Source organism: Rhinopithecus roxellana, chromosome 13 (assembly GCF_007565055.1).
Source record: "Rhinopithecus roxellana isolate Shanxi Qingling chromosome 13, ASM756505v1, whole genome shotgun sequence".
Taxonomy (NCBI): Eukaryota; Metazoa; Chordata; class Mammalia; order Primates; family Cercopithecidae; genus Rhinopithecus; species Rhinopithecus roxellana.
This window is the reverse complement of record NC_044561.1, coordinates 93089989-93114167: the sequence shown is the minus strand read 5'-3', so window position 1 is coordinate 93114167 and position 24179 is coordinate 93089989. Positions and strand designations below refer to the sequence as shown.

The 24179-nt window shown below is 37.6% G+C and overlaps 1 protein-coding gene across 1 annotated transcript in view; it reads right to left on the bottom strand.

The window, feature by feature from the left end:
* Nucleotides 1–2222: 2222 nt before the first annotated feature.
* MKKS (McKusick-Kaufman syndrome) overlaps nt 2223–24179 on the bottom strand; it is a 29657-nt gene continuing 7700 nt past the window's right edge. The window contains exons 2-6 of the mRNA XM_010355269.2: nt 18155–18385; nt 10202–11603; nt 5999–6174; nt 4975–5085; nt 2223–2726 (exon numbers count right to left, since the gene is read on the bottom strand). Of these exons, the coding sequence (XP_010353571.1) occupies nt 2286–2726; nt 4975–5085; nt 5999–6174; nt 10202–11186 (1713 nt within the window). The 5' untranslated portion in view covers nt 11187–11603; nt 18155–18385 and the 3' untranslated portion in view covers nt 2223–2285. The remainder of the gene's footprint in view (nt 2727–4974; nt 5086–5998; nt 6175–10201; nt 11604–18154; nt 18386–24179) is intronic.

Here is a 24179-nt window from a genome sequence, read left to right as displayed (position 1 = left end):
TTGTGGGTCAGGAACCAACCTGGGAGTAGCTTAGCTGGCTTTTTTGCTTCAGGGTCTCTCGTGTGGCAGGGCTATACTCATCTCAAGGTTCCATTGGGGAGAACCTGCTTTCAAATTCACTCTTGTGGTTGTTGGTACGATTCAGTTCCTTTTGAGCGGCTGGCTAGAAGCCTCCCTCAACCCTTACTATGTGGGCCTCTCCAGGGGACAGTTCCCAACATGACAGCTGGCTTTCATTGAGAGAGAAGGCATCAAGAGATACACTCATCTTTTTACCACCAAATATCAGAAGTGACATCCTGTCCCTTCTGCTGTATTCTCTTCATTAGAAGCTAGTCACTAGGTCCCACCTACACCCAGAGAGTGAACTGACAAGAAATGAGATTATTGGGAACCATCGTAGAGGCTGCCTACCACATACAAAATACATCCCCCCTACTCCTCAGATCCTCAAAAGTTTCACTTTTGCACTACAACATCAGCTCAAAGTTCAGAATCTCATAATTGGAATCAAGTCAGGGTGATCTCATAATTGGAATCACCCCAGGCTTCCTCAGGGAGTAGTTCTTTACGTACAGTTCCTGGAACACAGTTGCTTTCCATCTGTAGACCCATGAAACTAGAGAAAATTGATCTACCTTCTACTCACAGCATAAAATTATGAATAAGGCATAGCCATGACCATCACTGTAACATTCTGTCCACAAAGCTGGGAAATGAGAGACATAAAGGAGTCACGAAGTCTAGCCTATGCTCAAGGGGAGGAAATTATGCAAGGTCTGAAACCAGGAGGTGAGGATCACTGGGGGCCACCTTAGAGGCTGCCTACCACACTGCCCTTCTCTTTGATTCTAATAATAAAAGAAGTAAAACTTTTGATATATATTTTATGAGACTTCAGGTGGGGCTGATATTTAACATATATGGATGGCATTGCTGTTTGTATTGCTAGCTTTTTCCTTTGGCTCAGAGTAAAAATTCTTTTTGATTACGAGTATATTGGAGGAAATGGTTGAACAATTCTATTTCTCTTTATCATGGCTATAGATCTGATCACTGACTATTAGGTTGGTTTGTTTCCCAAAAATTTCCAAAATGTTTTCCTAAAGTTTCATATAACATTTGTTATAGCTCCATGCTTATTCATGTGGCTGCCTTCTATATTTCTGCTTCAATTTATCAATACATCTTACATTTGCATAAAATTCAAGTTCCATCCCTTGGGGAAACACAGTGTCTCTATTTTGAACATGGGAGCTTTTCTAGTTTCTTTTTCATAGTATTGACTAGAGAAATAACGTCCCCTTCCTTCATGCTGCTTTCTGAAGTCCTGGTAGAATACTCCTCATTTTTCTTCCTTTTTCTATCAGTCTGTAGTTCTCAACCAACGATTTTGCTCTCCGGGGAACATTTGGCAATGTCTGGAGACGTTCTTGGTTGTCACAACAGGAGTGTGCTACTGGCATCTAGTGTGCAGAGGCCAGGGATGCTGCTAAATAAGCTGTAATGCACAGGGCAGCCTCTGCACAACAAAGAATTATGGGGTCCAGAACATCAATAATGCCAAGGTTGAGAAACCCCAGTGTAAAACAAACCAGTTCTTCCTCCCACTTTAAAAATGAAGACATTACAACGTTGCTTTAGCCTTGGTTACTATATAAATCTTTTTTTCCCCCAAAAGCAAACATTTCCCCCAAATAACAAAAATGTGGAGTTGAGATATAAACTACAAATTGCAGCAAACCAGGTTCTACTCAATTACCTAACCACTGAAGAATATAGCCTGAAATAAAGGGCATGGAGAAAAGTGAAATTTTACTCAATGTGGTTTGAATACTTCTTTTGATTGAGCAATATATGCTGAATGTTTTGTGACACTTTGAGATCTAGTTTTATACTTTAAGCATATGTAATTACTACTAACTAGAAAATATCTAAAACATGTATATCCAAACTAGAGCATGGATTAGGAGTCTTTTTATTTGTTTGCTCTCAAAATGATGCCAAAATAACAACAAAAATTTAGAACAATGTACAGCAGTCACTATAGAATCCCTAAGATAACTATAATATTTTAAAATAAATAATGCTTCATATTTTTATTTCATAGCATTTCTATTCACGAATCACCTTTTTTCCTAAATAAGTGTATCTATAATTTTATGAGTCATTTGTCCACATATGTAGAACAGGCCTTTGGGAGAGAACAAATACACTCACAATTTTTCTTAATTGCCACCAGACTAGTTTATTTGTTTCTTTCATAATACAAACATGCTATTCTCTTAGTTTTTATCTTCAATAACATATGAAAGATCCAAAATCAAATTGGCTGTCTCTACAGCCACCTGTAGGCCACTAAGCTTTGCAGTCAAACAATCCAAGGTCAGGTTGCTGGCTGAGCCCACAGCTTCATGTGGAAGGCAGGTTTGTGGCACAAAAGGATGATGTGTGCTTCTTAAGAAAGACCAGCTGAGTTCTTCCTGGCTATTGTATAATCCACAGCCACACTGTGAAAGCAAATCTTGCCAGTTAGCAACACAGGGAGAATCTGCCTGAACTGACCAAAGGTGTCCATACTTCATGTCAGTGAGAATTTCACCTCCATCATGTTCTAAAGAGCCAACAACAGATTCTAGGGCACTGCAAAATGCTTCAGCAATTAGTTGAAGTTCTGTTTGAGTACATTCATCATCTTTGAGAATGCTTTCGGGGTCTTTGTGAGTCTAAAGAGTAATAAAAACATTGAGAACACATACAAAGCAATTAATATAAACTGTTTCAGAAAAATAAGATACTGAATCAAAATCTTATTCCTAAAGTTACTACTTACTTTCATTTAATTTGGGGTTCGGCACAATGCTAATGGGCTTGTATGGGTCAGTCGGCCAGGCTGCAAACCCTTAACCAGGTTGGTTATAGTAAAAATGTATATACTACCAGTCATGTTACCAGAATGAGTGACTCAGGATGACCCCATCATCAGCTTATTCTGAATGAGGCGTGGTAGTGCCTCTTTAATACATGAAGGACAAGGCATAATGCATGTATTACAGGTTTCTCTGCACACAGGAGAAAGTTCCTGAAGACTGATGTCCCAAATGATGTACTTATTTATCTCTGCAAAATGTTTGAGATTTGTTTAAAATGAGAATGCACACATTTTTATTTGGAAATCATGATGTAAATTTTCACATCAATGTTTTAAAAATGAATATTCTTCTCTTTAAATTAATGAAAAGGTAGTAAGACCTTAAACCGTCTTCTGGTTCCACTATTTAAAAAAGTTTATCCTAGAAATTCCATGATAAAAAGAAAAATTAATATTTAGCCATGCACCACATACCAACACTTCAGTCAGTGACAGACCGCATATACAACAGTGGTCCCGTAAGATTAGAAGGCCATATTTTCACTAACCTTTTCTATGTTTTTTGTTGTTGTTGTTGTTGAGACGGAGTCTCGCTCTGTCGCCCAGGCTGGAGTGCAGTGGCCGGATCTCAGCTCACTGCAAGCTCCGCCTCCCGGGTTTACGCCATTCTCCTGCCTCAGCCTCCTGAGTAGCTGGGACTGCAGGCGCCCACCACCTCGCCCGGCTAGTTTTTTGTATTTTTAGTAGAGACGGGGTTTCACCGTGTTAGCCAGGATGGTCTCGATCTCCTGACCTCGTGATCCGCCCGTCTCGGCCTCCCAAAGTGCTGGGATTACAGGCTTGAGCCACCGCGCCCGGCCAACCATTTCTATGTTTTGATATGTTTAGATACACAAATACCATTGTGCTACAATTACCTACAGTATTCAGTACAGTAACCTGCCGTAAGGGTTTGTAGCCTAGGAGCAATAGGCTAAATCACATAGCTTAGGAGTGTAGTAGGCTCTACCATGTAGGTTTGTGTAAGTACACTCCATACTGTTTGCACAACAATATTGCCTAATGATGCATTTCTCAGAATATATCCTTGTTGTTAAGCAACATGTCTGTATTAGCAAACTAACAACTGAATGATGGTTTAAAAAATCCGTATCTTAACTGCTTAAAAACAGTGACTACTTTCTGACCCAAGACACCTTCTTCCTGCAAAAAACTTTCTCTAGTTTACTCAATTCCATTTCAGAACACATTACTGTCCGTTCAGCACCAATAGATTGGCACGAATTTTGTTTTCCATAATGTATATTCTGATAACTTTTCATGAAAGTGCTTTATCTTCAAACAGATTCTAAGTTACTTGGGGAGGGACAGGGCATGTTTACCCAATGAATCGACTGTTAATATCTGGAAAACACCTATACCTTTTTGTATCCATTTTCAAATAAAGTAGGCCAGTACTTATGATATAATCAGAACTACAACACACTAAACTTATCTGAGAGCTGTCAGGAAATGGAGTTTCCCAGACTAATCAAAAAATTCTATTTAGTAAAATTAATAAATAACATACATAAATACCAATCTTAAAATTAGAACCTAATATGTGAACTGCTTAAATAAATGAAACTAACTGTTTTCTTGATGCTCTAGAAGATACTTAAGTATTTTGCAGAAACTTGGCCCTTTTGTTTGTGAACAGCAATTATTACTGTATTGCAGCAGTTGAGATCTCTGAGAGAACTCCCAATGACAGGACGCTAGCTTCAACATGCAGTACATGTAGACAATACTCAAAGAACGTGATCATTTGCTAAAACATTATTTTTATAACGATCATTGTAATAAAGATATGACCTTATATTTACCTTGTTATCTCCCTCAAGTGTTTGGGATTATGTATTTTATTTCGACTACTGAAAACTTCAGTGTGAAAGGCTACAATTTTACCTACATAACAAACCTATACATGCACCCCTTAACCTAAAATAAAAGTTAAAACTAACGAACAAAAAGGCTACAGGATGTTATGATTTTGGCTTATTATCTCATAAAACAAAAGTTATTGAGAATTCAGGTAATCCAAAGAGGATTATCTTATGTACCTTGTGTCTGATATACGCAGCCAGATGAGTTTCAGTACAGCCACCTCCCAACAAAGCCCACGGTTCCTTGAGTGTTAACTGCAGGACATGCAGTGCCGTCTGACACGTGAGCTAAGAAACACCCCAAATCATCAGAATCAGACATTCACATTATATACACACACAAAAAGTCATGCTCTCAAAGCATCACAGTGAATACAAAGAGTGTGATTTTAATTGCAAAAGAACAAAACTTGTGCTGTGCCAAGGTTGTCATGTGATTAAAACATTCTGAATAATAAGGTTTAGAGATTAAAGGAAGATACTTCAGTCAGAAGTTTGTTTCATGGAGCCAGATTAGTATTTTCTTTCGTATACACTTAGCTCTTCAAATTGAGACTGACAAATATATGGCCTCAAGATATCTGGGTCAACAAGGTTTGCTGGCACATCCACTAAAAAAAATTATTTCAGTCTAAATAATAAATTTATTTTGAATTGTTTTGGAAATAATACAGTTACATCCCAGCAATAATAAATAAAAAAAACCCACACAGACCTTTAACATTTACTAAAGATATATCCTTGAGCATACATGAATCTTTAAAACTTGTGACCAATCCCACAGATGATCATTTCCCTTGTATAAAAGTTGCATGTATTATTGCTGGCAGAGAACAGGAAACTCTGCTAAGAAGTGGATGATGGGTATTGACTGGTGAACTCATTTTCCAAGTGAATTATTCATACACATTAGCATCAAAGACTACACAATTCAAGTTAATTTCTTAGAAAAGTTCACATGTCAAGGGCCTTTTAGGTTTCTCGTCAATAGTAGAAATAATAAATGGCAACACATGCCAAAATTATTATAATGCCACAGGCATTTAAATTAGCTTACTGGTGACTCTGCATCAATCATTTTAATTTTTGCTTTCTATACTACCTAGGGAAGCTCCAAAAAAAAAAAAAAAATCATAATAACTGTTGAGTGACTAATTCCTCCCTCAGCCCCTGCATATAGAATTCAAAACTCATAACCTACCTTCAGCTCATCCCAGGCAGTGTCATTTCTGTTGCAGAGAAGCAAGCTGCAGATTGTTGCTTCATTAGGGATAAGATGAAAAAAATGTTTGGAGCCAAATTTTGCAGTGCACACATCTTTCACACTTCCATAACTATTAGGAGATATTGAGCCTAGGGATCCAATAGGCTGTGTTCCTATTTTTTAAAGATTAGAAAATACAAGATGTATAAGCAAAAGTGGAGCAAACAACCATTTAAAAGTATATTTATTCCTAGCCAACATAAAAGCCCCATAAGCATGTAATTTAAAATATGAAATATAGGATAAATAAGATGAATCTCCCTAAATTGCTAAGTTATATTCTGCTACTAAAATGATATACAAATAAAGTAAAGCAGAAGTTATTTTGGTTTACAGATCTCTTTGAAAATCTGTTAGAAGTCATTTTGTACTCTCTTCCCAGAAAAGGGGACATACAATTTTGCATACATTTTCAGGGAGTTCAGAAACCCTCAAAGCCCATTCAGGGATTAGAGACCCCAAATTAAGAACTTCACTAATTTGGATTAAGGGTGATGTGAGGTGAGGGGCTATTTTTTAAAGGCATGATTATTTTCAATTTAAAATAAATGCAGCTATTCAAATGCTTGTGTCGTTGCATTCCTTCGGGGCTCTACATAGTGAATATGTAAGAACTAGTTTTTTTGTCTAGCAACGATTTATAAAATAGCTAACTGAATTATGCCAAAATAAAGTGACATGCTTATTTCAGTTATTATTTGATATATTAAGTATTTTGTCCTCCTACCTGCACATGTAAAATAGTAGTTTTATAAGCCACAAGTAAAAATATGAATAAAGAAGTTAGGGTGACTTGAATTTTCCAGATCTCCAAATGTAATGGAAGTTATTTAAGAAAAGAAACCTACACCAAACTCCTACAAGACACAATACTAATTTGAAGTCTAAAGCTATAATTCTGAGCCATTCACCACTTTGAGCTAGTTTCCTTTTCTTTCAGACTCACCTATAAAAGATGGTTTCTTTCAAACTAATGGGGTTTAGTTTGAAAGTCTAAAATCTTGGCCGGGTGTAATTACATGCCTGTAATCCCAGCACTTTAGGAGGCTGAGGCGGGCATCGCCTGAGGTCAGGAGTTCGAGACCAGCCTGGACAACATGGTGAAACCCCGTCTCTACTAAAAATACAAAAATTAGCCAGGCGTGGTGGCAGGTGCTTGTAATCCCAGCTGCTTGGGAGGTTGAGGCAGGAGAATCGCTTGAACCCGGGGGATGGAGGTTGTAGTGAGCAGTGAGCCGAGATCGTGCCACTGGCACTCCAGCCTGGGCAACACAGCGAGACTCCATCTAAAAAAAAAACAAGTCTAAAATGCTATAAACACTTCCAGCTCAAAAAATTTATAGAATATAATCACTAAACAATTTCACTTATTTGAATATTGTTTACTTCTGAAGTCTTCAAAATAACGAATACTTTAAAAAAGTGATCTAAGTAAAAAAAGCCAAAATCTTAAATAGTGTAATTTCTTTCACATGGTGGAAACAACAGATTCTGCAGTGAGAAGACTGGCTCTACTGCTTGAGTCACTGGATGCTGTCACTCATGTCATTTAACTTTCTGCCTCTGTCACATGAGAGGCAAGTGGGGATAATAATGCATACTTCACAAATAAATCAAATGTTAAAAATGCTCCAGGCCGGGTACGGTGGCTCATGCCTGTAATCCCAGTACTTTTGGAGGCCGAGGTGGGTAGATCAGCTGAGGTCAGGAGTTGAGGACCAGCCTGACCAATATGATGAAACCCTGACTCTACTAAAAATAGGAAAAATTAAGCCGGGTGTGGTGGTGTGCACCTGTAGTCCCAGCTACTAGGGAGGCTGAGGCAGAATTGCTTGAACCCGGGAGGTGGAGGTTGCAGTGAGCCGAGATTGCGCCACGCCACTCCAGCCTGGGCGACAGAGTGAGGCTCCATCTTAAAAAAACAAACAAACAAAAAAACAACAAAAAACCCAAAAAACCTCTGTAAGCTGCAATACGCTTCACGTGTGGCACCCATCCACAGTATCACCCACTACGCAACCTATATCATTAATAAATAGGAATTTTGTTTGAAGGCCTGAAATGAGGTAATGTTAACTTAGATACACCAGGGGAGACAGGTAAGGCCAAAAACGTACTTCATCTACCTAAAAGTTTACCTGTGCCACGTACCTGGTGCAGTTTTCCGCCTCTTCTTTTTCTCGAAAGGTCTCTGCTCCCAAGACCCAGGACTAAAACTATGGCTGTTAATGCCATGTTTAGGTATATACTGTGGGCTAGCGTGGAAACCCAGCCCCCAGTTACAATATGGTTTCTATGGGAAATTTTTTTTTTTTTTTTTTTTTTTTAAATAGGGAGTCTTGCTCTGTCACCAGGTTGGAGGGCAGTGGTGCAATCTCGGCTCACTGCAACCTCTACCTCCTGGGTTCAAGCAATTCTCCTGCCTCAGCCTCCCAAGTAGCTGGGATTACAAGTGTGGGTGGCCACAATGCCCAGCTAATTTTTTTGTATTTTTAGTAGAGACGGGTTTCACGATGTTGGCCAGGATGGTCTTGATCTCCTGACCTCGTGATCCGCCCGCCTTGGCCTCCCAAAGTGCTGGGATCACAGGCCTGAGCCACCGCCCGGCCCTTTATTTTTTATTTATTTATTTTTTTAGATGTGGTCCTGCTTTGTTGGCCAGGCTGGACTTGAACTCCTCGGCTCAAGCAATCCTCCTGCCTCAACTTCCCAAGCAGCTGGGACTACAGGCATGTACCACACCTGGCTGAAGTGTCCCATATTTTAAAAATCAATCTGGAAGATCCAGTATTTACAAGCTGGAAATTGCCAGATTCATGCACAACTAATAGATATTTAAGGATATCAGTCTGACTTACCATACCAACAATGAGTTCTAAGGAATTATTTCCATTATTAAGAAACTTGCACTTTGACAGTCATTTGAGTCTTACAAAGGTAGGACAGTAACCCAGAGATACTATATATTCAACACTGAGCATACATAAGGCCCTTTTTTGATAATTTATACTAAGACTTTTATTAATGAACTTTAACAATGGTTTAAGTCTAATAACTTAAAAATTGGAAACAATGCAGACTAAATGATCATCTTTCTGAGAGATTATCAAAGCAATTAAAGGAACACTAAAAAGTAGCTCAAATTAGGAACTCTTCAGCTCGTCATTTTTCTTTGGCTCTAACAGGTCTTATATTTGCTTTTAATTTGCTGAGTTTGTAAAATACAGTGAATTTTTTTGCCTATTGTAGTTCTGTATATTACCAACTATATTTCAGTCAATTCAACAAACACTTTAGAACACCTACTGTGGGTCAGGTCTGTAATAGGTGTTGAAAGTAAAAGATAATCTTGGTTCTCAAGTTCAGCTGGAAACAGTTTTGATACAGGTAAAACAGTGGTGCGTGTACATCCCCCTCCCATTAGAAACAAGTACTTAAGAAGAAGGACAGAAGTTTGCTGCAATTATGATAAAGTGAAGAAAAAGGGGCAGTCTAGTTACAAAATTATTTTCTAAATATAACATGATTTAAGAGTTTTGCCGGGCGCGGTGGCTCAAGCCTGTAATCCCAGCACTTTGGGAGGCCGAGACGGGCGGATCACGAGGTCAGGAGATCGAGACCATCCTGACTAACACGGTGAAACCCCGTCTCTACTAAAAAATACAAAAAACTAGCCGGGCGAGGTGGTGGGAGCCTGTAGTCCCAGCTACTCGGGAGGCTGAGGCAGGAGAATGGCATAAACCCGGGAGGCGGAGCTTGCAGTGAGCTGAGATCCGGCCACTGCACTCCAGCCTGGGCGGCAGAGCGAGACTCCGTCTCAAAAAAAAAAAAAGAGTTTTGTGAATTGAGGCTGAAGAATTTTGTGTATGAAAGACCTTAGGATTATGAGGATGTTAGACTTTTCAATAACCTGTAAAATATTGGGGGGGTTAGATTATGATATGAAAATGGCTATAATCAACTGCATTTTTAGTATGTGAATACAGGATCTTTTTTCAGAAACCTTTGATGCCAGAAATGATACTGACATATGCTGTGTCAATTTTTCAAGATGTTAACAGTGACACAAACCAAAAATATCTCTGCTCAAAAAAGTGTGATTTATTAACTGTAAGGGGCAAAACCAAAAGTGAGTTTTACCTGTCATTTTAGTCAGGGGTTCCATCAGAGTCACTCCAATTCTGTCTATGGCAATAACACGATGCATATTGAGAAACTGCTTCAAAGATGGATGTATAACTTTTTGGCACAGGACAAGATCTACGTGGTCACTGACTAGCTGCCTTCCTAGGTTAAGCAGCTGGTCCAGGACTGCATTTTCAAGAGAAACCCCGTAACTGACCACCACAGTTCCTTCTCCAGTGTCAGAAATGTCTCCGGATAAAGTTGTACAAAAGAGTGCCACCTTGAGGGCAGTTGATTTTTTGATAGGTAATAGCCTCATTAATTGAACTTCTGACATTTCAATGAGTATCCCAGGTAATACAGTGGAATCTATAACTCTTTGATCTTTTAAAGGTACAATTAAACTCTTTCCTAAAATGATGTGGCCTTCAGCATTTTCTGGAATTGTTAGCAAAAAGGCTCTCAGAATCAAAGCACTGACATGCTCTGTTTCCTTTCTGGTGAGCATACAGGCAGGTTTACTTGTTAATATACTGCGAACCAAACAAAGGAGGATCTGAGTACTACTAAAGTCGACTGGGATTCGACAACCACAGGTCTCGGACTTGAGATAACTGATGCAAAGACTCAAAAGATGTTTATTTAATCTAATGACAGTGGTGGGTGTCAAGCCTAATCCCTGAACATTTTCAATCAGGTTGCAGCAAAGAATGGCTGTGAATAAGCCACAATCACTGAAGCTTGACACATGATTCTGCACGGACGTTGTCAGGATCTTTAAAATGGGATGTGTGACCAAAAGGTGACTGAGCAGGGCTGAGGACTGTGAGGTTGTGCACACGTAACCTCCAAAGCCATTGTGCAGCTGCTTCAGCCTACCTGAAGGGCCATAGCATGATGTTACGATTCTTTTCAAGACAGAAAGTGTGGTCCTGACTCTCTCAGTTGTCAGTGGTTCACTCTTACACAATGATGGCTTCTTAGCTTCCAAACGAGACATCTTACTTCAGGTGGTAACTAGTGAAGACCATTTTTATTTTGTAAACCACATTTTTCTATTTATTGTATTATCACGTTTTAACATTAAAAATTATTCTTTAGGAATTAAAGTATGAATATGCAGCATTGTGGCTATAAAATCAAACAGTTCAATGTTTATGAAGCTAATCATCATATAATGGTTTCATGACAAATTAGTAATTCCAAATATTTATTTTACTTCACTCTTCAATATTCTTTTGTTTGCTTTGAGACTGAGATTTCACAGACTGCTTTGCAGACCTCTGTAAAAAGTATGTTCCAACATGGACACCTATGAAAGATATCCCAGCTACAAGAAGCCAGTTCTTTCTAATCCAACTGGTATTTTTCATCTCTTCTTTTGACATGAAGCTCAGATTCAAAGCTGCTTCTTTATCTAAGAAATAAAAATAAAACATTTTAGAAAAATACTTCCCAAGCATTTTGTAGACTACAGTTTAATAATTTATTCTAATGTTCTGCTGGCTTTTTAGAAAAAGGAACTACTAACTGGCACAAACCTCCCGAAAATGAGAAAAGTAAACCAACTTTGACTTAAAATTCCCTTATTCTTCAATAAATCCCCTCTACAAGAAAAAGTGCTTGTACTTCAGTGATTCTGTAAGGCACAACATGGCTAGAAAGCTTACAGCAGTTATTTGAATATGGCATGCTTCTAGGAGAGAAATGCTACAATATAAAACACAGAATTAGGTTTCTGAGTCTTTTTTTTTTTTTTTTTTTGAGATGGAGTTTCGCTCTTGTTGCCCAGGCTGGAGTGCAATGGCGCAATCTCGGCTCACCGCAACCTCCGCCTCCTGGGTTCAAGCAATTCTCCTGCCTCAGCCTCCCCAGTGGCAGGGATTACAGGCATGTGCCACCATGCTCAGCTAATTTTGTATTTTTAGTAGAGACAGAGTTTCTCCATGTTTGTCAGGTTGGTCTCGAACTCCCGACCTCGGGTGATCCGCCTGCCTCTGCCTCCCAAAGTGCTGGGATTACAGGCATGAGCCACTGCGCCCAGCAATCTCTGAGTCTTAAAAGAGGTCCCGAATATTTTTATTCTCCGACATCAAGATTTAATATTATGTTTTTATCTATAATTTTGGTTTGCTTGGAAACTTTAGGTTTGAACAGAACTGAATTTACATCAAGTCCTGTTTGTAAATAATTATAAAAACAAGATAGCTGTTGGCATGTCTACTGCAGAAACTCACTAATGTATAGTCTATATTTAGCTGAATAAATCTGCACAACACATTGTACCAAAAAACAAACCATGTTTTAAACACCTGGCTAAAGTCAGAGCTAATTTTCTATCATTTTACTTTATCAATCAATGACTTTCAGTTTTGGAAGTCCTAGTCAACTAATCCTCCCCAAAGCACTGGTTAATGACAGTACCAAAATGCAAAAACCAAGGGATATGCTGGATAACACCAACAACAAAAATAGGATCTGAGTTGCAATTCAATTTCAAAGTCTAAATATCATAAAATGTTATCATATATCAAATGGACACATAGAAATACAATTCTAGTTTCCTTAACAAGGTAGTGTCCTTGTTAAAAAAAAAAGTGTGCCTTGAGGCATAAATTCCTGACACATTAATAATAATGTGTGAAAAGAATAAAAATGTTAGATCACAGATCTTATCTGTTGAGGCCTGGTGTTTTAAAGGTATAATTATTAGTTAGTATTTCCAGAAATATGTTGAGTATGGTAGCGTCCAGGAGAGCATTTAGCATAAATGAAACAAATCTGTTTAGCCTAAGGTACTTCCTAAAAGTAGGCTACAGCATAGTATGGTGATCAGACCCAAACCTTGATTTGAAGATGTGCAAAGAGGTGGGCAGAACAAGGGAATGTTATGCAAAATGTTATTTTGGTTACTGCTCCCAATTTAGTTAAAGGGCTGTAACCATGGCAACTGGGCCCAAATAAAGTAAGGGCAATAATGGTCAGCTTTCTTCCTGTGGTGATAAAGCTATTGTCAACTTTTGTGTGGCATGAGGAGGGAAAGAAAAATCTGTTTATCTATGCCAGGAACAGCCAAGGTACTTAAATATTTCAATGGTTATTTCAGATTCAGCAAAATCTGAGAAATTCATTTAAATGAAACCTCATAGTGACTTCTATGTGGTAATTTGCATGTTAAAACTTACACACACACACACACCACAATAAAAACTATGATGAAGAAAATGGTTTTTCTAGTTAGAACATTTTCAGTACTTAATAGTGACATGTAACTTTTCAAAAACAGAATGCTATGTTGGCACCTCTGTCAGTCTTACAGTAGTGAGACCAGTCTACACATCTTTTGGTTAGTATTTCATTAAAATGATAAAGAAATCACCGAAAGTGTTAGTGACTCCCAAATCATTTTGAAGATGCCAAAACTTGTTGACCTGTGGTCACAGGTCTAGACTTGAACAAAAGAAGGTACAAGAGAAAAAAATCCAAACCACTGGAGCTAGTTTATAGAACATGTTTGGAAGTATCAGTTCAGCTCTATTAAAACTCTTTCTTCCTAAACAAGGAGCTCCATAATTCCAAGAGTTACCATCAGATGAATGGTCCTGACTATTCCTGGATGCACAGGCTTGGCAGATGGGTTTTTGTTGTTGCAGTGATGAATAACTTAATTAAAATAAAAGTAAAACTTGCACGACTGTCTTCTGAAGTAAGAGGTGCACTATAAAATATGATTTAAAGAAAATATAAACAGGTAAAAGTTTTTCCTAAAAGCAAATGGAGTTCTTTGGCAAAAAGACTGATTATAGGTATGAGGTAAGAAATACACAAGGTAAGCTGGGGTCCTTTTCTTTTGGTAAGTTTACTTTTTGGCAAAAGTAAGGATGTATTAAAGACTACCTGGGTCATATCATAAGGACAAAGGAAAAACAACAGGAGTCAACATGGAGAGGATCCAAAATGGGACAACTTTAGCATTAAAAAAAAAAATGACGACTGCAATAGATTAAGATAACTGAAATATATGCAAACCCACATGTTCATACTAACAGCAAAAACAAAAACCCTAAGTGGCTTGAGCACTCATTATAATAAAAAGCAATAAAGGGAATTACAGAGATAAAACATTTATCTTCCTTTCCTTGTATAAATGCATTTTGGGGTAACTGAATGGTTGACGATGGAAAGTTGTTCCAGCTAATAAATGGAGAAGGAATGATAGAATTTGAGCAGCATCATTTGGCAACCCCTAATGAAATAGTGTATTAGACCCACAAACAGTGGTTGGTAAATTAAGCCTAGGGCCCATATCCAGCCTGCTGCCTGTTTTCGTAAACGAAGTTTTATTGGAAAGCAGCCATGCTCATTAATTTGTGTACTGTGTATGAGTGCTTTTACACTACAACAGAAAGCTGAAGGGTTGGTACAGACACTATGTGATCTGCAAAGCCTAAAATATTTACTATCTGGTCTTTTATAGAAAAAAGTTTGCCAATTTCTAGGTTACAGCAATGATAATGAATAGTTGCTGATAATTTATTAAGTAAAAGATCACCTGGCCAACATGGTGAAACCCTGTCTCTACTAAACAAATACAAACATCTAGCCAGGTGTGGTGGCAGGTGCCTGTAATCCTAGCTACTCGGGAGGTTGAGGCAGGAGAATCACTTCAACCCAGGAGGCAGAGGTTGCAGCAAGCTGACATCGCCTTACTACATCTTTAAAAAAAAAAAAAAAAAGAAAAAAGGGGGGAACTTTACAATGGAAAGAAACACTGCTAACTTGCCTGTTAGTCTTAGCAACACTGGCTAGACGCAGTGGCTCTTGCCTGTAATCCCATCACTTTGGGAGGCCAAGGCAGGAGGGTTGCTTGAGGCCAGAAATTTGAGACCAGCCTGGGCAACACAGCAAGACCCTGGTTCTAAAAAAGTTTTAGAACTTAGCCAGGTATGGTGGTGGATGCCTGTAGTCCCAGCTACTTGGGATGCTAAGGTTGGAGGATGGCCTGTGCCCAAGAGTTTGAGGCTGCAGTGAGCTATGATACGCTACTATGCTGTAGCCTGGGTGACAAATCAAGGCCTGTGCCCAAGAGTTTGAGGCTGTAGTGAGCTATGATATGCTACTGCACTGTAGCCTGGGTGACAAATCAAGGCCCTTCTCTCTCTAAAAAAAAAAAAAAACCTAACACCACGCCCATCAAAAGTGGATCAGACATTATATGTGAAACAACATGATTACCTAGGATCTATTCCACAGTACCATCTATGAAGTATTCTTGTTCAAAAAATAAATTAAAAAAACAAATGAAAGTAGTCTCTTAATATAAGTACAAGATTACAGGAAACGGGGAGAGAGGAAAATTGTTAAAAGACAAGATGAGGAAGCAATCAGCCAAATTGAGAATGTGGGATTTTTTTTTAAAGGCAGATTTAGGAGGGGAATTGAAAAGAGACATTGTCTATCAAATGTAATACGTAGACCTTGTTTGGATCCTGATTCCAACAAACTACCTGTAACGATTTTTTAAGACAAATTCAGAAATATAAACATGGCCTTGGGTATCAAACTGTAGGTAAAGAGTCACTGTTAAGGTTTTCTGGGTGATAATGCAAATGTGTTTGTGTATGTGTGTTTATTCTTACTGTTAAAGACACGTACTAAAGGACTACATAGTCGAGCTTAAGATTTGATTTAAAATATTCTAGCAGTTCAAAAAACAGAGGAAAAGATGGATAAAAGAAGACTGGCAAAATGATATTAACTATTAAAGCTGGTTGTGGCAAAATGCTGTTAACTATTAAAACCAGCTGATGGACACTTGAGGGCTTAATATACCATCCTCTCTCTACTTTGTGGCACGTATGTAATTTTCCATAATGAAAATGAGAATAGAAAATAAGAGACAAATACAATGCATTTTTTGATGTACTTCAACTATTCGGAATTGGTGTTTAACTTACTCTAAATCTGGCTCTAACTTTTGCTTACTAAAAGCCTGTTTAAATATCTGCTTCTGCTTGCTTGACAGGAAATGTTGGCCTCTAAAACTTTTAACTATTGCTGCATTAGCATCTAAAACCTCTTACTACATTCACCTAATATTTTGGAGGAGATTCTTTTCTCAGCTCTATTTTTCCTCCAAGAGTATTTCCTTTTGCACAAGAAACTACTTAATATTCTTCCTCCAAAGTTTGGCCATACCTGGCCTGCAAACTGTTATGACATCTTTTTGTTCTTTACTTCTTGTCATAATTACAATATACATACATAATATAATGGTCTTACTAGAGTCTGGAAGACTATATATATAAAAATCCAGCATCTAATAAATTCTGTGACTCCCTGCTCATATATATTAAAACTCTTCCTATAAATACAAATTTTATGTCCTAAAATTACTCTTTTAAGTTGTTAAGCTTCTATGTTACTATGTGGCTTTTTATATTTAATAATTGTCTAATATATTAAGCCATGCTCTTCCACTTCTGCTTATGAACATTTAAAAATAAAATACTGATTTAAAATATTGTTGAAACCAGTAATTATATCATAAATCAAAATCTCAGACCAAGGCTTATAAATAAGGAAAATCTTACTGAGGTTCTTCTATAAAGAGCAGAACCTTACACTCATCTACCTGATGCCAAAACTTAGAGCATATTATTCACGTCAAGGTTAAAAAGTAAATTACAATAGAAAATGCTTTACAATTATAAGGTCACAGTTCTTTATCTGAAACTCCTTGGGCTAGATGAGTTTCATAATTCAGAATTTCTTAGATTTTATAAATACAATATAGTGTATATAACATTCATAATCAATATAACATAATATAGTATAACGCTATATTATAGTAAATCAAATGCAACAAATGCCAATAAAATTTCTGCAGTGAAGCTCAATTTTCATATTAAGTGGAATTAAAAACAGTAACCTCCCCCATTTATCTATGAGGCATATGTTCCAAGACCACCCAGTGGATGCCTGAAACTGCATATAGCACTAAACCCTATATATACTATGTTTTCATCTTGTACATACATACCTATGATAAAGTTCAATTTATAAATTAGGGGCAATACTCTTGTGCTTTGGGTACATTGTGAAGTAAAGTAAGGGTTACCTGAATGTAAGCACGGAGATACCACCACAGTTGATCTACCCCAGAGTGCTACTAAGTGACTAACGAGCAGGTAGACAGACAAGGGAATGACTCACATCCTGGGTGGATGAAGTAGAATAGCCCAGGATTTCATCATGCTACTCAGAAAGGTGCATAATTTAAAATTTATGAATTGCTTATTTCTGGAATTTTCTATTTAATATTTTCAGACTAGGGTTGACTGTAGGTAACTGAAACTGAAGAAAGCCAAACTACGGATAAAGGGAGACAACTGCGCTGCAAATTGTCTCATGTCAGTTAAGATCAAGTTTTGCTGCCAAAGGAGTTAGGATAAAATGTTTTGATTTTGAGAACTTTTTGAATTTTGGAATTATGGATAAGGGACTATAGACCTGAATTATATAACTCCATCCTCTTTATTTCAGTGACTGTCAAATGTAACAAATTATGGTCAAGCTAAAATAGTTGATGTTAAGACATGAATACAATTAGTTTCGTATTATAAAAAAAAAGAACACTAATAGAAGAAAATAATCTTGTACAAATTCGGACTTTTGTGGTATGTAATGGTAAGGAGGCAGGGGCTCCTTTGTACATGTTCATGATCCTAGTGATGCTGCTAGCAAAACTGCCCTTTCCCTTTGCATTCAATTGACTGCCAGGCAAGTGTCAAATGTCTCTGCACAACAAATTTTCTAGAAACAACTGCAGGATAGTACAGTGGGTCATAATAAAAACAACAGGTAACTTGCCAATTTAGGCTTTTCCTTGCCAGAGATCTAACAGATAGAGTTTCCCATTGTTGGAATGTACCATATGATGAACCAACCAGATTAAATGGAACTTACCTAAAGATCACAAGCCTGCTACTTCCCTTGGATTTGGCTCTTCTGAAGATTTGAAAGTCCCAGACTATCTTCCTCAGGAATGTCGTTGTTTTTAGGTATTTGGAAAACAGGGCTGCTTTTGATTCTGTACCACCCCAAATGTATGAGCCCAATTAAAGGGACCATAACAATCAAAACTTTGTAGTCTCTCCAAAAGTTCTGAAGGCTCATAGTACTTCAGTATCGGTGTACCTAAGAAAAGGTTACAGTTAGAGGAAAAAACCCCACGAAAACCCATAACCTCCCTTTAATTACATTTCTAAATCACTACAACTAACATGCTGTACTCTAACAAACGCTGACTGTTAAAGATTTTTAATTATAATACATTGCAATGTTAATAAACAAAAAGAGACATGTCGTTGACCCAAAGGGAGCAGGCAGTCGGCCTTGGGGAACTTACAGAGCAATACTGACTTTTTGGCAACAATTGTAAAGGAGCAACATTACCTGCTGAAAAAGCTATATGAATCTTTGAAAACACACATGCATGGAGCATTCTTCAAATATATTAATGTTCTCTAAGCCACAATAGAGTAAAAGCCTTTTTTAAAGTTATATTTTTAAAAAATTATAATTACAGGCTGAGTGTGGTGCGCTCACGCCTGTAATCCCAGCACTTTGGGAGGCTGAGACGGGCAGATCAACTGAGGTCAGGAGTTCAAGACCAGCCTGGGAAACATAGTGAAACATCATTTCTACTAAAAGTACAACTATTAGTCGGATATGGTGATGAATGCCTGTAATCCTAGCTACTTGGGAGGCTGAGTCAGGAGACTCACTTGAACCTGGGAGGTGGAGGTTGCAGTAAGCCAAGATCGTGCCACTGCACTGGGCAACAGAAGGAGACTCCATCACACACACAAAAAAAAAAAAAAAAAAAAAAAAAAAAAAATTACAATCACATTTAGTCGCAATTTTAACAGAAGAATTAAATGGTAATCCACAAATATGCAATAAGAATTTAGGTTCTGGCCAGGTGTGGTGGCTCACGCCTGTAATCCCAGCACTCTGGGAGGCCGAGGCGGGCAGACCATGAGGTCAGGAGATCGAGACCATCCTGGCTAACACTGTGAAACCCTGTCTCTACTAAAAATACAAAAAAATTAGGCAGGAGTGGTGGCGGGGGCCTGTAGTCCCAGCTACTTGGGAGAAAAAAGAATTTAGGTTCTATATTCTGACAGGATGCAGTGACAGTGTTTCAACTGAGATTACAACAGCTGAGCATGGATTCCAATTGCAGTAAAGACTTCTGGCTTGGATGCTATGAATTAGAATGAATTTAATGCCATTTCCACATTTGTGTGCAAAACTACTGCATTTTAGAGTGTGTGCCCTGAATCACTAGAAACCCTACTTTAGAGGGTTATTATCAACCTAGTTTAGATAAAGAAACTGGGACTAGACAGTTGTCTAGAGTTACAAAGCTAGTTAGCTTTTAAAATAGATTTAAAAAAAAATTTTTGGAAAGGATAGAAGTAGGGCCCAGAAAGGCGCTATGTTTGATGATCTGTTGGGTTTGGGAACTTGAATCTGGACAACCTCTAAAGACTCCTTATACTCTTCCTTATACTCTTAATAAGGACTGCTCCACCATCTATGAGACATGCTATGAACCTGGCTCAATTGCATCTCTGAGTTTTAGTACCATGAAATCTCCTAAATTACTTTATTTTTGTCTAAATGCCATTAGAAAAAGGTCTGAAAAGAATTTCTACTTACTCCCCCTTTTAAGACTAAAATACAATAGTACTGAGTTAAATAGACTGAACCGTCTCTGTGTTCTGTGTATACATATTAAAAATAATAAATAATAAAAGATGTTATCTTATAGCTATGAACATGCTATTCTTAGCATTATAAACCATTTCTCCCAAAGGTCTAAATTCATATTTTATAAGAACTTTGTTGCAAAATTACTAGAGAAAACGTGACCTACTTTGTAAATGAAAGTATTTTATGGCCTTTTCCTTTTCTAACGTACTGTGGCATGCTATATACTCTTTGTAACCTTTAGAGAATACACCTTTTATTGACATGCTTATGTTCCATTTTTAGAGGAAATCAATTACAAATAACTGTATCATAATTAAATTTCATTGTGAAGTCCGAAGGCAAAAGCCTTTGGGGATTTGAGGGCACAATAAAATAACTGGGGAGGAACTAGGTGATTTAGAGTAATGAGGGAAGAATTCTAGTAAGGGCTACTTTTTATAGGAGGGACAGAGGCTGCACCAAAGTCAAATGGCCTGTGTTGACTGACATATGGCATTTTTGTCTGCAAAACACCTTAAACTAAAGGTCTAGAAGATACTGCTATTCATATCCAGTCTCAATACGTAAGGTGACTTTGGCACCTCTGTTACTCTCAACATGAGGTTATCAAGTCACATTACTTTTAACAGCCATCTCTGTCATTCCCCATTTACTTCTCCATGATTATCAACATGTCACCCTTTTCCTGAACTATAAACTCAAGAAAAAAAACCCTAGCTTATATAAAAAGAGATTAGGGCCAGGTGCAGTGGCTCACAAGTGTAATCCTAGCACTTTGGGAGCCTGAGGTGGGCGGATCACTTGAGCCTAGGCAGCATGGCAAAACCTGTTTCTACAAAAAATACAAAATTAGCCGGGCATGTTGGCGCATGTCTGTAGTTCCAGCTGTGTGGGGGGACTGAGGTAGGAGGATCACTTGGACCTTGGGAGGTTGAGGCTGCAGTGAGCTGAGATAACGCCATTGCACTCCAGCATAGGTGACGAAATGATACTGTTTCAAAAAAACAAACAAACAGCAAAAGAGACTGAATAGGATAAAAGGATGTAATAATAAAATGGAGATTTGTAACTCAAGAGCTAAAATTAGAAACAAATTAAATGACAATCTGTAACATCAATGTTTGGGAAAGTGTTGTAATATTCTCTCCGGCACAGTGGTTAACAGCAAGTAATGACACAGTTATGAACCCTCCTTGAGAAGAGTGAAAATTATATAGGGTTAGCTCCCTATAATACTTAGTGAACCTTTGGGTCATCTCCCAGTTAAAGATAAAAGAAATGCACAATTATATGTTTACTGTGCTTAACAGTCTATTATTCTTCCCATTAGGATAACTTAAGAATCGATGAATCTTTTTCTAGATTTAGGTTTAGTTTAACCTGGAAATTAGTATCTATTTTAACTGAAAACTCTTTATTTGCTAAACATCACTGAGACTCAGTACAGTACTTCCTGGTTAGTAAATGACATAGACTGATTTAATGATTAATTGCCTTAATGTTTACTGAACATCTACATGTCCCCATTTCCTCAAATTCTCCATATCTCATATATTGATTTGGCTAATGGGGGTGAGAGAGAGCAAGTAACTATTTTCTGACAGATAATTCTGTCGTCCTTTGAAAGGCTTGGGAAATTATTAGGATCAGTATGAAAGGGCTTTTTACTTTACAAACTATTTTTAGAGTTTTCATTTAATTCACATAAAAACAGTGTAAGTATCACACTGTACATACAATGGTCCATTTTCACTGAGCAAGATGGAATTCAGCACTTTAAAATGACACTGGCATATAGTGAGACCTCATCTCTATTTTAAAAGAAAAAAAAAAATTAAATAAAAAGAACAAAAAGGCCAGGCATAGTGGCTCACACCTGTTACCCCAGCACTCTAGGAGGCTGAGGCAGGGGGACTGCTTGAGCCCATGAGTTTGAGACTGCCTGGGCAATATAGTGAGACTTCATCTCTATTTTAAAAGAAAAAACATATATTTAAAAAAAGTGACATTGGCATATAACTTTCAACTACTTCATTTCTTTCACTTAATAGTGAAAAATTTCCAGTACACTGCATGTATTCTACTACCTGCATAACCTCTTGTCAGGGCAAGACACATTAGACCTCACTAGACATTACTAGCAAAGTTCATTGCTAGTTTTACAAAAAAAATATAGTTTTCAAATTTTATATTTGATATGGTAGTTAGCGAGGTAATGTGTTATTTATTTTGTTTATAAACTTTTGCAGAGCTTTTACTTACAATCAACCATATTTTGGGGATACAATTTTAATTTAGCACTTTTTTTTCGTCTTAGTTCCTCTGTGTTTTTTTACAAAATGAAAATTAGGGCTGGGCATGGTGGCTCATGCCTGTAATCCTAGCACTTTGGGAGGCAGAGGCAGGTGGATCACCTGAGGTCAGGAGTTCAAGACCAGCCTGGTCAACATGGTGAAACACTGTCTCTACTAAAAATACAAACAATTAGGCTGGTGTGGTGGTGGGCGCCTGTAATCCCAGCTACTCAGGAGGCTGAGGCAGGAGAATCACTTGAACCTGGGAAGCAGAGGTTGCAGTGAGCTGAGATCATGCCATTGCACTCTAGCCTGGGCAACAAGAGCTAAACTCCTTCTCAAAAAAAAAATAGCATTACTGTCCTTTTCTAATAAATATAGTATAACCTTACTTTTTAAAGTTAGCAAATACAGAAACAAGGAAAAGAGAGCTAAAATCTTTTGGGTGTAACAAAAATGTGATCATGATACACAAGCTGTTTCATAATATCTCTTCCAAAGAATATAACATGATCATTTTTAAGAGCTATACAGCATTTGATTGTAAAAGAGATATCCTAATTTGACCAATCTGTGATTGAAAGAAATTTGAGATTTTTCAATGCTTTATTGCAAAATATGCTATGGCAATATTTATGTAAATACTCCAGAGTCCATGCTCAAAGCCTCTATGTGCTGCTTTTCAGAATTAACACATTTCTTAAAAATTAACTCATTTTTTTAAATGAACTTTACAACAAAGTTTGTAAAACCTTGAGTTTTAGAAAGGTTCATGATACTGAGAAGCAGGCAGACCGGGAGATCCAATTTGTGAAACAAACTTAAGCTATTTACAGTTTGCCTTGAGATGGTCCTTCCCTCAAAACACTTGGCAAGTCATTCCAAGTGGCATGGAACTATCTTGTGGATACCAGAGATTCTGAGTCTAAAACAAAGATTTCTCAAGAATAAGCTCAAAATGATCAGATTTGATGAGCAGTTAACTGGTTAATCCCTAAAATAGTTACTGTTTGATGTTCATTTATTGAACTTTTCAAGTTTGGAGCAAAGCAACAAGAGAAATGACACATCTTTTTTCCCTTCCTTACCCTCTAATGTACTTGCCACTGCCCTTTCTTATCTTTCTTTCCTGAATCTTCTTTAAACATATTTCTAAAAAAAGACTCCTTTAGAAGGATAGAGAAATCAAGACATGAAATGAGATTAGTAAATTTTAGATCAAGTAAAATAGAGAGTTGATATTTATAGTTTCATTCACTAAAATGTCTTTTGTTAAGTTTAGAAAAAATTTAGAGGCAACTTTAATGTGGATTATACTTTTTCATATTCTTCTCTCAAAAATATGATCTTAAATTATTCAAAAGTTTCATATTTTTCATTTTGTTTTGCTTTCATAGCAAGTTTATGAGCACATTTCATAAATGAAGAAACACTAAATGTCTGATTTTAAGATTACTGTCAGTTAACTGTGGCAGTCAATTTAGATTGTGAAGTCTTGGCTAGCATTCTACTAAGCAATTTTTCAAGTCAAGAATTCGTGCCCCAGCTTGGGCAGCACTGTCCATCAGAATTTCCAGTGTGTGATCATGGATGAGGGGAACATTTGGAGGGCGTGATGCACACTCTTGAAGATCACTGAGGTCAACTAGCTTGGGGCATCATGCCTGGCATTTTTTGAGACAGAGTTTCACTCTGTTGCCCAAGCTGGAGTGTAGTGGTGTGATCTTGGCTCACCTCCACATGCCAGATTTAAGGGATTCTCGTACCTCAGCCTCCCAAGTAGCTGAGAATACAGGAGCACACCACCATGACTGAATAATTTTTGTATTTTTAGTAGAGACAGGGTTTTACCATGTTGCCCAGGCTGGTCTCAACTCCTGGTCTCAAGTGATCCGCCTGCCTCAGTCTCCCAAAAT